This window comes from Primulina tabacum, chromosome 4 (genome assembly GCF_025594145.1).
Source record: "Primulina tabacum isolate GXHZ01 chromosome 4, ASM2559414v2, whole genome shotgun sequence".
Taxonomy (NCBI): Eukaryota; Viridiplantae; Streptophyta; class Magnoliopsida; order Lamiales; family Gesneriaceae; genus Primulina; species Primulina tabacum.
The window spans coordinates 41,728,469-41,745,070 of record NC_134553.1 but is presented as its reverse complement, the minus strand read 5'-3'; the positions used below and the strand labels follow the sequence as shown (position 1 = coordinate 41,745,070).

General features: G+C 35.9%; 1 protein-coding gene across 1 annotated transcript; it reads left to right on the top strand.

Annotated features, from left to right (window-relative positions):
* The first annotated feature begins 319 nt into the window (after positions 1-319).
* On the top strand, positions 320-4,031 carry LOC142543278 (uncharacterized). Its single transcript, XM_075650444.1, has 4 exons — positions 320-854; positions 1,570-1,667; positions 1,748-1,813; positions 2,435-4,031. The coding sequence occupies exons 1-4, from the start codon at positions 397-399 to the stop codon at positions 3,772-3,774; spliced, it is 1,962 nt and encodes a 653-aa protein (XP_075506559.1). The 5' UTR covers positions 320-396; the 3' UTR covers positions 3,775-4,031.
* The last annotated feature ends 12,571 nt before the right edge of the window (positions 4,032-16,602 follow it).

Genomic DNA, 16,602 nt, shown 5'->3' with positions numbered 1-16,602 from the left:
GACAAAACATTTAAAAATAAAATTCAATTTATTACAAATCATATTTTAGGTTAGTTAGGTTAATTCATATTTTAATTTATTCTCAATGGATGCTGTTGATCGGTATATCCGTCTCATCCGTTTGGATCTTACTAAATCTAATTAACATAAATAATCAATATTTTATTAAAAATCATGATCAGTATCCTTCATCTTGTTCCTGAAAAATAATATTTGGATATAAAGACAGGAGGGACATTGTCCCTACTCAAAATCTCAAAAAAAAATTATTATATTAATGAGGATTCATGAAGAATTAAAATTCTACAATATTTTTTCCAAGGAATTTTTTGCACAGTAAATTAATCACTATTTTTAAATTACTGCAACCAGTTGTTTGTCCTTTGTAAACAAATTATGTTTTCCGTAATATGTAGGTGGCTCAGGGGTATTCGACGTACAAACCTAAAACCCTCTTCTCAAAACGACTGTACGGTATCGCCAGGGTTTATCGAAACCAAAATGGCCACTGTCCATGTGGCTCGATCTCTGCGCTCCACCACCGCGCAATCTTTCGCCGCCCTTCTCCGCCGTTCCTGCGCCACCTTGCGCCCGCTTGTCTCCGCGTCGTCCAACTCCCATTTTCTCCACCTTTCTCCAAGGTTTTCCGCCAGATGCTTCTCAACTAGACGGACCGCTTCTTCTCTCAACGATCCGAACCCGAACTGGTCGAACCGCCCTCCGAAGGAAACGATATTGCTCGATGGATGTGATTTCGAGCACTGGCTTGTGGTCGTGGAAAAGCCAGAAGGCGAACCTACTAGAGATGAGATCATAGACAGTTACATCAAAACACTTGCTACGGTGGTTGGCAGGTTTGACTTCTTGTTTTTCTGAAGTTTATTTATTTTTTTAAAATTTATTTTGAAAGTTTGAAATAAAATTTGATTTTTTGAGGCTCGGGATAAGTTTATATCCGCGCTACATCGTTCAATCGTTAAGTTTTTGGCCACTGTTAGCTTGCTGGTGGTGTGGATGAAATGAATTAGAGATTATAAAATGAAGTAATTTGTAGTATGTAACCACTGTAGACATTGGGATTTGTTTTATGGCAACTTAGTATATTTTAGTGCAAAAACTATTCTTTTCCCCGTGGAGAAGGAATTTTTATTCTCTCGAGCTGTCGCTTACTATGTTACTTGTTAAACTTTCGGACAAAAAGACACCATTCATGACAAGAGTTTATGATAACTAGTTGCTTCTGAAGAACATGCGTGTGAAAATGTACTTTATATGGTTCTGAGCTGTTATGTCAAAGCCAAGTCCGTGTTAATTTGAAATGGCGAACAGTTTTGGTTAACACCCTCTCAAGCTTGTGTCTTTTGGTTGATTTTGTTATGTTGTTTTGAAAGTTATGAAGCATGAGTTTCCTTGCGACCAAGCAGTTTGAATTTGTCGTATGAGAAGATTTGTTCAATTAATTAGATTCCGTCCGTGTTTCATATCTGTGCTTATGTATGTATAAATCATGATATCGATGTTCATTTTTTCTTTTGTGATGTATAATGTTTTTACTTATGAACTTTTCAGCGAGGAAGAGGCTAGGATGAAAATATACTCAGTTTCTACTAGGCATTACTTTGCATTTGGAGCCCTTGTCTCGGAAGAACTTTCATACAAGTTAAAAGGTGATATGACTTCTATCAGAGTTGTTGGGTTGATGAGATTTTTGGGTTTTGCCTGAATTAGATTTTTATTTTTGGTCCAGAATTGCCGAAAGTTAGATGGGTGCTACCCGATTCATACTTGGATGTCAAGAACAAGGATTATGGAGGTACAAAGTTTGTGATGTTTGTGGCTTCACTTGGATGTTCTATGTTTATTGAATTTCTTTGTTGTTTATCTGGTCATGGTTGTCACTCTTATAATTTTTTTTCCAATTCTTAATGGTTCCAGACATTGTTTTATGAAAGCTTAATCCCCTTTTTTCCTTTTTGAATAAGTCATTCATATCCAGTAGCCATTCTGGTAAATTTTCTTGGCTTCCAAAGCATGGACAGTACACACACAATCACAAATATGCATATTCTTGATTTTATGTCTATATTTCTTATTGATAGATTGTATCTGTTGGTCATCATCGTGCATTCAGGATAACATATACAAAGCTCCCAAAGCTTTGACTTTTTTTGGTGATATATCAATCTACGGAGAGTCATGATGAAGCTTCTTGAAGATTTTTCTGGTTGTCTTGTGTCCGTAGTACTCTTCGTAGAACATGTTCTGTTTTGCTAGCTAAGGTTGTGTCAAATGCTTTGATGTTTCTAATTCTGAACTTATGCCTATGTCCTCATACGTGTATTGCCTCTTGAAGGTTGGTACTTTGGTTTTCTGCCTTGCATATGTGATGATATTCAAATATGATCTCATAACTTTCACGCTTTGGTTAATGCAGGAGAGCCTTTTATCAATGGAGTAGCTGTTCCCTATGATCCTAAATATCATGAAGAGTGGGTAAGGAACAATGTGAGGGCAAATGAAAGGAACAGGCGCAATGACAGGTCTAGAAACTTCGACAGGTCTAGAAATTTTGAGCGACGAGGAGACATGCTAATGAGTAATCATAGCCCCGTAACCAACGTTGGAGGGCCAACAGGTAACATGGGAGGTTCTCAAAACATGTCTGCACCACCACCTAATGAGCCCAATATTGGTTCGCAACCGAACATGCACAACTATCCTAATAACGTGGGAGGACAATCAAACTATGGGGGAGGCACGCCACCAAACTATAGGGCAAGGATGCCTCCTAGTAACATGGGAAGAGAGCCAAATTACGCCGGACGTGAATCTCCACTAATGGGAGGAGGGCCAACAGGTAACATGGGAGGTTCTCAAAACATGTCTGCACCATCACCTAATGAGCCCAATAACGGTTCGCAACCGAACATGCACAACTATCCTAATAACATGGGTGGACAATCAAACTATGGGGGAGGCACGCCACCAAACTATAGGGCAGGGATGCCTCCTAGTAACATGGGAAGAGAGCCAAGTTACGCCGGACGTGAATCTCCACTAATGGGAGGAGGGCCAACAGGTAACATAGGAGGTTCTCAAAACATGTCTGCACCATCACCTAATGAGCCCAATAATGGTTCGCAACCGAACATGCACAACTATCCTAATAACATGGGAGGACAATCAAACTATGGGGGAGGCACACCACCAAACTATAGGGCAGGGATGCCTCCTAGTAACATGGGAAGAGAGCCAAATTATGCCGGACGTGAATCTCCACTAATGGGAGGACAACCAAATTACATGGGCGGACAGCCGAACTACGGGGGAAGCGCACCTCCACCCAATATCGGACGGCAGCCGAACTATGGGGGAGGGGCACCTCCACCCAATATCAGAGGGCATCCAAACTACAGTGGAGGCATGCCTCCGAGCAACACAGGAAGCTATCCACCGAATAATTTCAGTGGAGTGCCCAATAATGCTCCAAACTCTCAGTATGCAACTAACAACGGAGGAATGCCATATCAATCTGGTCCAGGACCAAGTCATAACAACTTTGCTCCTCGTACAGGATCTGATCTAGGACAAAATGATAAAAGTTTTACCCCTGATATTGGATACGGTGCTGGGCAAAATCAGAACTCCGCACCAAATATCAGACCACCTGGTCCGGGACATCAGAATAGCTATACTCCAATCACGGGTGGTGGAAATCCTCACCAAAACCAGAATCTACCTGGAAGAGACATACCTGCGCCTACAAACTATTGAGATATTAGTAGCGATCGAGGATGGAATTCCCAATAACGAAGATTATGTTGTAGTTCAGAGGTTTTTGAGAAGCCTAGAATGGTTTATACTCTGATTGATACTGATATATAACTTGGTCAATGACACTGAGATTTTCCGGTCCTTTGTTTTGCTAGGTGTCAGTCCTTTGGTGCCCTTTTCTGGAATTATGTATCTGCACACTGTGAATTCTTGTATTATTTTTGTTTAATTTTGTCAGAGAAGTCTTCAGTATTTAATATGGATAAGTGCATGAATGGCTACTGTATTCGACAGAAGAAGTTACCTTGTATCTCGACCGGTGTAGTTGCCCCTGTGCTAAGTTTGTCATGGAGTTTTAGGTTAATACAGTTTCAGTATGTTGCAAGGAAGTCTTACATACCTGTAGAACTAAATGCATTAAACCTGATAACAATTCCAAAATCTGTAGTTTGGGATCTAAAATGAGAGGGAAAATCGAAATTGAATCACTTGGATATAGTTCGGTTACGCCTCAAATCCACCCACGAACGAGTAGAACTATGATCTGTTCCAATGCCTGCTATCTTATTTGAACGACATACATGCATCAAGAAACTATGTTAGGAGCTTTTAAGGCTAAATCTTGTCTATATCTTTTAAATTTGTGTTTGTTTTAGGTGACTGATGCTTTGTATGATTACGAGTCTAACATTTGCCATGCGTGATCTTCCCACATTAAACAGTTAAGGGCTTAAAACTTGTCAGCCAAAACAAGGAAATGAAGGTGGCATTTGTCGTGTAAAGTTCTTCCTGGCTTTTTAAGTTTCTTCACAAATAACAAATAGGAAAAAACTCATGTGAGAATGTCTCACGGGTCGTATTTTGTGAGACGGATCTCTTATTTCAGTCATCCATAAAAAAATATTATTTTTTATGCTAATAGTATTACTTTTTATCGTGAATATCGGTATGGTTGACCCATCTCACAAGAGACTTACTCTAACAAATAAAAGGGTCTTTTTTGGAAGTACCTGTTAGAAATTAAAAAGAAACAGACAAAATATAAACGAGGCATCATTTATACTAGTTACTATGCACATGCGATGCGTGTGTGTACATTTTTTTTATCATTATCGATGAATTAAAGTGAAATTCGACAAATTATGGAGGGATTAAATTGATATTTCAATTATTGAAATAAAAATAAAAATAAAAATGTATGTTGAAATTAAAAAAAAAAACAAAAAGTAAAAGTGTAATATTAATATCATAAAAGAGTAAAGTTGGAAGACAAAATTGGTGTCTTTCTTAGGTGGTTAGTATCATGTCCTCAACTTTTACCAGTTTAATTTCTCAAAATTATTTTAATTAATAATTAATAAATTATTATCTATATTTTCTTTACAAATATATTTATATATAAGAACAGTATTGATTTGTTTTTTTTAATTTAAAAATATCTATATATGACCAATTTAATATATGTTAATATAATTTTAATCACTCAATTTTTGTAAACCTTGTAAATAATTTTTCCCCATGGACTGTTATTTATTTTCACTTTTAATTAAGAAAGAGATTTTTAAGGTAAATAATTTTTAGGTTGATTGTGAAGTCCTTTTTGCTTGACCTAAAGTACTCTCATTATTTTTAAACTTTATTTCCAATTTTAGGGAAATAAAGATTAATAATTATTTTTAAAGTTATTTAAAATAATCCATCACTTAAAATTTTATTTTATTTATTTTTAATATTAGTTTTTGTAGTATTTTTTTCAATTGAGTTAAAGATTGTAAAAAATAAAAATATGAATTTAAATATATAAATTTATATTATATCTACTAGTTTTAACACATACAACGTGTATAAAAAAATACTAGTTATATAATGATAAAGAAAAAATACTAATCTATACTACTTTATTAAGTTTGATGTACTTAGAGTAACTAACTTTGGTGTCATGGTCTGTTTTATTAATTATATATATTAATAAAATGTTAAAATTTTAATGTAAGTTATATGTAATTCAGTGGATAGAATCATTGTTATTTGAGGTTTAGGTTATATGTTCAATTCTTATCGATTTTATTTTTTTATTCTTTTATTTTTCAATTTATTTTTTAATTTATATATCAAAATTACAGTGTAGTCCCGGACTATTTCTTATAATTATATTTTGATTCTCATTTAAATATAAATCAAATGAATTATAAAAAATATTATACAAGCACGCAACGCGTGCGTCGTTACACTAGTTATATAATAATTCTCTGAGTATCCATTCAAATCTGATACCAGTACAGATAACACATCTACATCGACAGATGGAAGTTGATTAAGTTTTTGGTTATTAAGTAATCACTCCTTGCATGAATAGTCATGGAGAGCAGTTGTGGAGTATGGACATCATGGAGGAATCCGACTGTCGGAGAATCAGCATAACAAAAGAACGAGGATCAATTGAAGAGGAGGAAACTCATCAATCTACCGGCACTCTCCAGACAAAACCTGCAGAATTTTTGTTTAAGCGATCTTTTTAGTTTACTTAATTTGCATAATTGTAATTTCACTTATCTCCCCCAACTTTTAGTTTCAGTCCTTAGAAGTTATTTCATAATCTTTGTTGTAAAAAATGTTCTTGTTATCTCTTATTGGCATAATTTCGTACTCATTCGTTTAAGAAGTTATGTTTTCATTTCATATATTTAAAGTCTTACATTGCATAATTGGCACACACGCAAAATTCGAAGCAAACAATTTGGCACATCAGGTGAGACCAAAAGATGCATCCAAGTCAAGTAGGTTTATGAATAATTGGAAGGAAATTCACTAAGTGGATACTCGAAGAATATGTCATGATTTCGGATTTTTCAGATCCATATAATGATCTTTTACAAGATGAGACATGGATTTCTCATGCAACGTTTTCACAGAAAAGATAGAAGGAAGATGTTGAATACTACTGAGACGTCTACTACTGATAGAGGCATATTTACGTATTTTAGTGCATCGTGTGAGTCTTAGTTTGCATTATTTTGTTTGCAAATATGCATTTTGTTCATTTTATCTTAAATTATTGCATATGATCACCGCTCACTGAATTGTACGAATGTGTAGGAGAACGACGCAAAAGAAGATAATTTAACCTGGAAATGAAGCTTGGACAGGGCACCTCGCGCTAGGACGGTAATTCTTGACCGCCCCAGCACGAGCTTAGCAAAAACATGATATTTGGGCAGAAGATCTCGCGTTAGGGTGGTATTTCTTGACCGCTCCAGCGCGAGAGCTGAAGAAGCATGAGCTCAACAGAAGACCTCGCGCTAGGGCGGTAATTCTTGACCGCCCCAGCGCGAGATGCATGAGAAGACATTACAGAAGACCTTGCGCTAGGGCGGTAATTCTTGACCGCCCGAGTGCGAGTAAACAAGGAAATTTTCTTTATTGATTTGTATTCAACTTGGAAGGTGTGTGGCTACAAAAGGAACCCTAGAGACGAAAATTCAGGGACTTTTCAGTAGTCAATGAGTTTGAAGGAGAGAAAAAGACTTGGATGAAGCTTGGAGTTGAAGATTTCCAGATTTCCGGACAACGTTCTTCGAGTTTTTGTCACGTAGTATTTCTAGCTTAAAACTTATTGTTTAATTCTTGTCTTGCTTATTTACATCATGAATTCTAGTAGCTAAGTTTCATTATTTGTTGGGATTTAAGATGATCCTATCTCGAAACTGAGTTTAGTTAATTAATCTATCGACTTTTGACTTATTCTTGATTGTGCTACTATTTTCATTGTATTGTTGAAGCGTAGCTAATTTTAATAACGATTTCATATTGCGAATGAGTTCGAGAGAATAGCCTGTGATAGGAACGAGTAGCATAATCTATGGATTTACAATTTACATAGAAATATGAAGTCGGATACACGTCGATAGTCATAGTCCAGTAGATCAAAAACTAGGGGATTTCATAGAACGACATGCAACTCACCTTTGATAAATAATTAAAGAGGTTTAATTATTTCACTGCGTTGAATTATTTTGGCATAGCTCGAGAATGCGTGTTCAATTGGATAGGAAATCCTGTCGAAAGCGTAGATTATTGTCGAACGAATTAAGTAAATTAGCGAGGGGTAAGTGAACCGAGATTTACAAAAAATTCATTTCTCATTGAATCTTTAATCAATCATTTAATTTGTGAATAATTTCGTTGAGCTTTTATTTAATCATCGTAGTAGTAAACAATCATCCGAATTATCGTTGCTAAATGTTTAATAACTAAGAATAAAAATTGCGAAATACAATCTCTAGAGGAACGATAATCGTACTCTCGTACACTATATTATTACTTGACATCGTGCACTTGCGATTATTTCGAGCTTGAATATTATTAATTTTATTAAGGATTTTACACTGCAAGTTTCGCTCGATCAAGTTTTTGGCACCATTGCCGGGGACTGTTAATGCAAAATTTTATTATAGTTATTTACTTTAGCATTCTTGATTTTTTTTGCTTGAAACCTTCGATTTATTTACAAGTATCACTCTCGCTGTATGCCAAGATCTCTAGATTCTGAACTAGAGATATTTGATCCCGAGATTGAAAGAACCCTACGCAGACGAAGATAACAACAGAGACTTAGAGACATGATGAACAGGAACGAACGTCAGGAAGAGCAGCATGAAGATCTAAGAGCCAAGGCGCATACCCATCCTGGAGTACGCACAACATTTTCTTGATGGAGCACGTCCAATCATAGTGCGACCAACCATCAGGGCGAACCAGTTTGAGATCAAATCATCCATTATTCAAATGATTCAGAACACGGTCCAGTTTGGGGAAATGCACTAGATGACCCAAACACTCACATCGCCGACTTCTTAGAAATTTGATATACTTTTAAATTTAATGAAGTTTCTGATGATGCTGTTAGATTGCGTTTATTTTCTTTTTTTTTTCGTGACAAAGCTAAAGCATGGTTGAATTGTTTACCTGTAGTTTCAATCGCAAATTGGGAAGATATGGCCAAAGCGTTCCTCTTGAAATACTTTTCTCCATAAAAAACAATGAAGCTGCGAAGCGGACATAGCCCAGGGAAAAATTATTCCACTAGAGGGCATGGCACACTCAATCTCAATATTTGTTGTTTCACATCAACCTTTTTGAAATTAGAAAGTCATTCCATATTCAGTACTCATCAAACTACATCATCAGTTAATCAATCAAGTTAATAGTAGAACTAGGGGGTGAATCAAATTGATATCCACGATTTCCACGTGATTTAAAACATAATCTAGACCGTAGACTACTCAAGTTCATTCACAAACCAAATACATAAGAAATTTGACGAAGGTCTTAAAGCAAAGGAAAAAATCACAGGAACACTTTAGATTAAGCTGCAACTAAAAATCATGAACATAACTACTCTCTCGGAAAGAAAACAAATGATCTAGAGAGGATGATACCCAACAGCTTCGAGCTTCTAGTGAATATGAATAATGACAATGATTCAAGATGGCCTATGAGCTTCTCTGTTGAAATTGAATGCAGGACAGTGGAGTTGGGGCTTCTTCGAATCGAGATGGGATGCCAGCTTCTATGTTGAATTTCATAAGCAGAACGATGGAGTTAGGGCTCAATAATTGGGATTACAATTTGGGTCAGAACAGGATCGAGTAGGGTCATGGTCGGTGGATTGTGGGTTGGAGATCTTGTTAGAGTAGACGTCAGTGAACCAACATGTGGCTTGAGCTTTATTGACTCCGACGTATAAAAAATCTTTATTTTAATAATATTTTACGGTTTTATCCAATTATGACATTTAATTTATTTGTATACACATGCAAGCTGCATAGATAAAGCCCTTGAATATATTAAAGGTATTAGAGTAGATGTCCTGCAAGGCAACGATTGGCTTTGGCTATGAAATTTATTGACTCAAGTGTAATAAACAATTTTTATTTTAATATAATTTAACTTTTCATGGTTTCATTTTACTTTATCTGTATACTCATGCAATCAGCATAGATAAAGTCCTTGATTATACTTTAATATAAATGAATCGTAATTCGATATTGAAACTCATTTGTAAATATTGTATATTTTAAATTCGTTCCTAGTCGATTCAGCTACCTAAAAACAAGGATAAAAGGCCGCTTGAGCTTGAGACTATAATATGTTGTATTGTATACCATGTTTCATGGTAAGGACATAGAGATGTCCAATCATACAGATGTGTTATCATACGATGATTGTACCGAATAACCCTCTCTCGGACTTTCCAAGTGGTATTAGTTGAATGTTGCAGCTAAATAGGGGGTCTGGACCGAATAACCCTCTCTCGGACTTTCCAAGTGGTTATCATTCATCGAGAGGAAAAGTATGTGGTTGTGATTGTACATGATTAGTCCTTACGACTCGGAAAAATATTGAGGCTCTACATACTAGGATTGTGTTTTGACTCGTTTATCGACTCCGCGAGGGTCATAAGGTGGTGAGGTTGGGTGCAATTGTGACATGTGTAGAAGCTAGTGCATTGTAGTCGGTAATTCACTGATCACCTAAGGGTGTGGATATCCTATGTGATCTAACAAAATAATAGTGTATGAAATCTTTGGCCAGAGTGTGAGATGTACATTAGGGAAAGAGTTCTCTAGTTGTGCATTCGATGACACTATGAATATTTCATGATCGTATCACATAGCTATCAAATCTAATATGCAACCCTCGATGAACCGTTGCAGATTCGATGGGGATATATGAGATTAAGAGACCGTACTGTATATTAATCATAATCGATTGGTTCTTGCAGGCACTATCAGTGATACCTAGGGAATCATGGGGCGATGCTACTAGACGTTTTTACCATGATTCGATGGGTTTAATCAGAAAATGATTTCTGATATTCTTATGACCAAATGTTGGCTCATGAAATAGGGCAAATTAGGGTAAGTCCGAATGAAGAAAAATATCCTGAATCACAAAGAGTTGTGAACCCACGGCTAATTGTATCCCTAAACCATTGAGAGTCACACAAGCACTGGATCATTTGTTCCCGTAGAGAGAATAAATTTAAGTAGTTAAATTTATATAAAATTATGATATAGTAAATTCAAGGAGTTGAATTTATGATAAATAAATTTTGAGAAAATAAATTCAAAGAGTTGAATTTATGATATAGTAAATTCAATGAATTGAATTTATGATATTTAAAATTTGGAGAAAATAAATTCAAAGATTTGAATTTATAAAATTTGAGAATTTAATTTATTAAACTCAAAAGTTGAGTTTGTTAAATATTAAATTAAATATAGTAGGAGGTATGTTTAATGGGCTTGTAGGAGTACAAATCTAACTTATTAAATAATTAAAATTCTTAATAGGCTTTGAATTAAATGATTAAACTAGTTAGACCAGTCCAATTAATTAATCAAGCACATTAAATTTAATTATATAAATTAAGTCATGAATACATGGTTTAAGTAAGAGACTTCAAACCCTAGCCTCCACAACAGTTGCAACTTTCAAAAATCCTCTCCCACATTCTCTCAAAATTTTCGGCCTCCATCAAAGAAAAAATTTGGCTTGAGCCGCCTCTCGACTTTTAATCTCCAACGAAAAAATATATTCTAAATTTCTAGTGCAATTTAGAATAGGAACAATCGATCTAGTCGTGGACTTGATAGGAGGATTAAAGAAAGGAGATTTGAAGAACGTTCGTAGGGATTTACAACAAGAGCTATGTCTGTTTATACCACAATAGTTGGAGTCAAGTGAAAATTGTTCACTAAAGGTATACACTAAGCATCCTATAAATTTTTATTTAATTTAAACCAGACGAGTTTCCAAAGAATATATTGAATGTCAAAATAAAAATTTTAAACTTCTGCTGTGTTTTGAACACGAGAAAAATGTATCCCAACAAAAGGTACCATGAGGTCTATCTCGCAACGTAAGATCATAAAACACATTAGAAAGTGTGACGTATATTCTAAACAAATTCTTAGTCGAATCAGCCGCATAAAATAAAGATAAATATCACTTGAGCTTCAAACTAGAATCTGTGACGTAAACGTCATGGAGATGTACATTCAAATAGATGAGTGATAATTTGATGATACATTGAACAACCCTCTTTGGACTGTCCAAGTGGTTATCACTTTTCGAGTAGAATAGTCGCGGTTATGGTTGTACACCATTCGTCTTTTGACCCGGGACAACGTATATGTTCTACGTACTATAATGCACTTTGATCCGTGTATCGACTCCATTGAGGATAATTAGATGCCGAGGTTGAGTGTAGTTTCGAAATACATAAGAGCAAATGCATTGTAGTAGGAGATTCACTGTTTACCTAGGGGTGAAGATATCCTATGTGATCCAATGAGTTAAGAGGACAAGGATTCTTTGGCCATAGCAAGACACGTTCTTTACGGAAATGTGTTTTCCTAGTTGCACATACCTATGTCACTGCTATCACTCAAAAAAATACATCACATTGTTATCAAATTCTTTGCAACTCTCGATATACCAATGGTTCCAGATTCGACGGGATATATGAGTTGAAGGGACCGTACTGAACACTATTAACTCATCAGATCACATAGCGTATCTTCACCCCTAGGCAAACGATGAATCCCCGACTACAATGCATTTGCTCATAAGTAATTTGAAATTACACTCAACCTTGGAACTTGATGACCCTTAATGGAGTTGATAACCGGATCAAAGCGCATGCTAATACGTAAAGCCCCTAAGTTTTTCCGTATCAAATGACTAATAGTGTATAACTGTAACTGCGATTATTCCACTCGATAAGTGATAATCACTTGGACAATCTGAGGGAGGATTGTTCATTGTATCATCAAATGATCATTCATATGTATGAATGAACATCTCTATGACGTTAACGCCACAAGTGCTAGTCTAAAGCTCAAATTACATTTATCTTTATTTTAGGAGTCACCGTAACTAACATTATATTAATATATCTATACTTACCTATATACATATGTACATGTATAGACATATATGTAAAATTAATAACCATTATTTAATTTTTTAATTAATTAATCAATTCTATATTCCTCTAGAATGTTCCGTGAGAATAATGTATATATAGCATTCACCACTACTAACATTATTATGCAATTACTAGATTCTAAATTCACTAAATAAATAATTGTGAATTCATCACAACTTCGATCAACGATCATATAGTATCGATATACCGAGGGTACAATTCTTGTTCATATAATGAAAATTGAAAATTTTGAATTCGAAGATCAAAATTTCCACTGATTTATTTTTGCAGCTGCCAGTTTTGTGAAATTTTTCACCAAATCAGGCAGTTCTACTATCCTCACTTAATTAGATGTTGGGCTAACTTTCATCATATGAAATTATCTTATAAACTTCTTTATAAGAAATCTGTTTGATCTTTATCAAACTACAGTCGCGAAATTCAATTCCTTGAATTTGATTATCTTAACGAGAACATAGAATCTGATACTTGTATGACCCTCAATGGTTAATGGATATATCGAGCCGTTGGTTCACAACTTGGTGTGATTCATAATAATATTTGTTCTTGTTCAGGCTTATCCTAGTTAGCCTCATTATTTTCATCAATTCCTTAATCAAGAATGTCAGAACTCAAATATGATTACACCCATCAGATCATGGTAAGAGCGTCTAGTAGCATCTTTCCATGATCTCTTAGTTATCATTGATAATGCCTACAAGAACTTTAAGTTATGGTTAGCGTACAGGACGGTCCTTTCAACTCACATATCCTGATCGAATCTGGACCATTGGTATATCGAGAGTTGCAAATGAATTCGATAACAATGTGATGTATTTTTTAGTGATAGCAGTGACTTGGTATGTGCAACTAAGAAAACATATTTTCGTAAAGCACATGTATTGCTCTGGCCAGAGACTCATTGCACTATTAACTCATCAGATCACATATGATATCTTCACCCCTAGGCAAACAGTGAGTCCTCTACTACAATGCATTTGCTCCTGCATATTTTGAAACTACATCCAACCCTCGCCATCTGACAACCCTCAATGGAGTCGGTAAACAGATCAAAGTGCATGCTAGTACGTAGAGCTTCTATATTGTCCCAAGTCAAAGGACAAATGATATACAATCATAACCGCAGACTATTCCTGTAACGTTCAAAAAATTTGAAGGTCCATGTGAACCACATGCATGCAAGTTATCAAATTTCTTATGTATTTTAATTAATTTATTTTTAACGCATCAAATGCATGATTGTGACATGAATATGTGTTTTTATTTCTTGGTTCATTAAGATTGCATGATGTAGGACTTTTAGCAGTATTTCACGCTCGAACGAGGAACGGAGACCAGAGACAGTTAAGGAAAAGTGTTTTTATTAAATAGTTTTTTTAATTATTTAATATATGTTGTACTTATTAGGGATTTTGGAAAACCGAGTCTTTTAGGGTATTTTAAGCATCGAGCCATATTTTAAACCGGTATCCAATTTTTAGCAAATCAGAGGACTTTTTGAGGGCTCGGGTAATATTTCAAAAAGGTACCTGAACGAAATATTTCATGAGTGCGTCATTGAGCTTAATGAGCCTATTTTTATATATATTGGGCCTAGACTCCTACACATCCTTATTAATTTTAATTATGGCTCAATGTACACTTATTTAATATCAGACCCCACCCCAAAACCCTATTCTCCCCCCTCATATTTTCGGCCGCCCCTCGCCTCGTCCAGCAGTGTCCATCATGAGCACAGCAGCTTTGTCACGCGATCTTCATGGAAAAATCGTGAGAGTTGTGATCCCATCCCTCCGGTGTTCGTCCTTCGTGTCATTTGTACGAATCTTCGAGCATTTAGATGCAGAGGCACGCCCGATTCCCTTATTTTCTCATCGTTCACGCTATATTATGTATGTTGAATTGTATTTACATGATATATTAAGGATATAGTGTTATGCATCGGTTTTGCTTAGCTTTTATGCGAAAAACATTGGACACTCTTGCATATTTATCACGCCTTGATCTTGATTTTTAAGGGACTGCCATGGCTTGAGAGATAGGGGTGATTTACAATAGTTATACCATGAATTCAGATGGGAAATGTCGAGTTAGAACCCGTCCTGAAGGTGACCAATCGCATCTCGTCGTTCTAGGGCTTGGGAGAGTTAGGTTGAGGACATCGTGCATGGGCTCAGTCCGGGCCGTGGTTCAGACCCTGGTGGGTGTGTTTCAGGGCTTGGAATGGTCCGTGAGCCGTTGGACGCATGGCTTGGGTGTGATCATGTGTTATATAGCAAGCTAGATTGCGGTTTGGAGGTGTTCGAGCGATCTCTCGTGCAGGGAATGTAGGCGTGAGTTTGGTCAGTACAGGAGGGGGATATTGGTTTTGTCTTGGTCTTAGGATAGTTGGCTAGGGGCTGGTCCAAGCGAGTTTGGTCTAGGGTCGAGAAATCGGGAGCTAGGTTCACTAGGGTTTGATTGTTATTGCGTGCAGAAAATTCCAGCAGCTGGTTGAGGGCCTTCGTGTCTCTTAGGTGGTCTGAAATAAGTGGTTTAAGGGATGGTCATGTGGATTCAAGTCATGGTTTATGTTTGAAAAAGTTTGGTTGAGTTTCAGGTTAATTCGTATTAAAAATGGGATCCCGATCCAAGTTTTAAAACAAATCATATAAATTAATGCATGAGCTCGAGTTTACATCTAGAAAATAGTTATAAATATGTTTTGAGATTTTTTAATAAGTTTGGTTGCCTTCGGGTCGAAATTTTTAGGTCCATGGGTAAAATGATCAATTAGGGTTTCCAGGGGCAAAATGATCATTTTGCACCTGAGTCGAGTTAGCAGTTCTGACAGCGCCCTGATAACCGAAATTGCATATTTAAAATGTATATGTTTAATATGAATATGAATTTTTATGAAATTACGAGAAATTACGTTACATGCTTAGTTTTAAGAAAATGTACGTATATGCATGAATTTTATAAGTGATGAATACGATGACATGTTTTTGAAGGATGTGAGTTTGATGTGACTAATACGAAGACGGACACGAACATGTAAGGCCAAAGCTGAGTGGATAAGTAAAACTGTCGTTGATGTCCCCGTCGCCGGGTACCGCATTTATACGTAGATGGATCCATCGACTTAGAGCTGATACGAAAGTCATAACTAATGATCTGAATTCAATTAAGGAAAAAAATACGTATATGCTGACATGATATTGCATGATTTGATATGAATATTTTATGTTTATGTTTATGTTTTGAAAGATCATGAAAGTTACTTTGCTTACAGTACTTTTCACAATTACATGATATGTATATGTACTTGTTATATCGGTTCAGGTGTGTTGAGTCTTTAGACTCACTAGGTGTGATTGATGCAGGTGCTCATATGGTTGAGGAGACTGGAGGCGCTGAAGACTGAGTAGGCTGAGCTGAGGGTGCACGTGAAAAACTGAGGACCTTGCATTTCTTCCGCATAATATGATTATGAGACATGCATGGGTTTAAGCAATATTTTAATTTTTTTTAATATTGTTATAAGTTGTTGATTCGTCAGACTTTTGGTATCTGTTTGAGCTTCTCTTTTAAGACAGTAGACTAGGAGATTGATTTCATTCTAAAATTTAATTAACTGGAGTTAATTTTATTCAGTGGTTGAATGACCTCTTAAAATTCGTGGTTGACTGCTTTTATTCGCATACATGTGTATGAGTATTTTCGAAAATAGCTTTCAAAAAAAAATATTTCAGTAGTATTTTAAGTAGTAGACGTTACTAGGGGTGAGCAAGAATTCGGTTAAACCGAATTAACCGACTGAACCGAGCCAA

Excerpts from the sequence above, each read along its gene's own strand:
- LOC142543278 (XM_075650444.1), top strand. The coding sequence starts at position 397 with ATGTTTTCCGTAATATGTAGGTGGCTCAGGGGTATTCGACGTACAAAC. Across the intron at positions 855-1,569 it reads CTTGCTACGGTGGTTGGCAG|CGAGGAAGAGGCTAGGATGA; the intron begins GTTTGACTTCTT and ends TGAACTTTTCAG. Across the intron at positions 1,668-1,747 it reads ACTTTCATACAAGTTAAAAG|AATTGCCGAAAGTTAGATGG; the intron begins GTGATATGACTT and ends TTTTTGGTCCAG.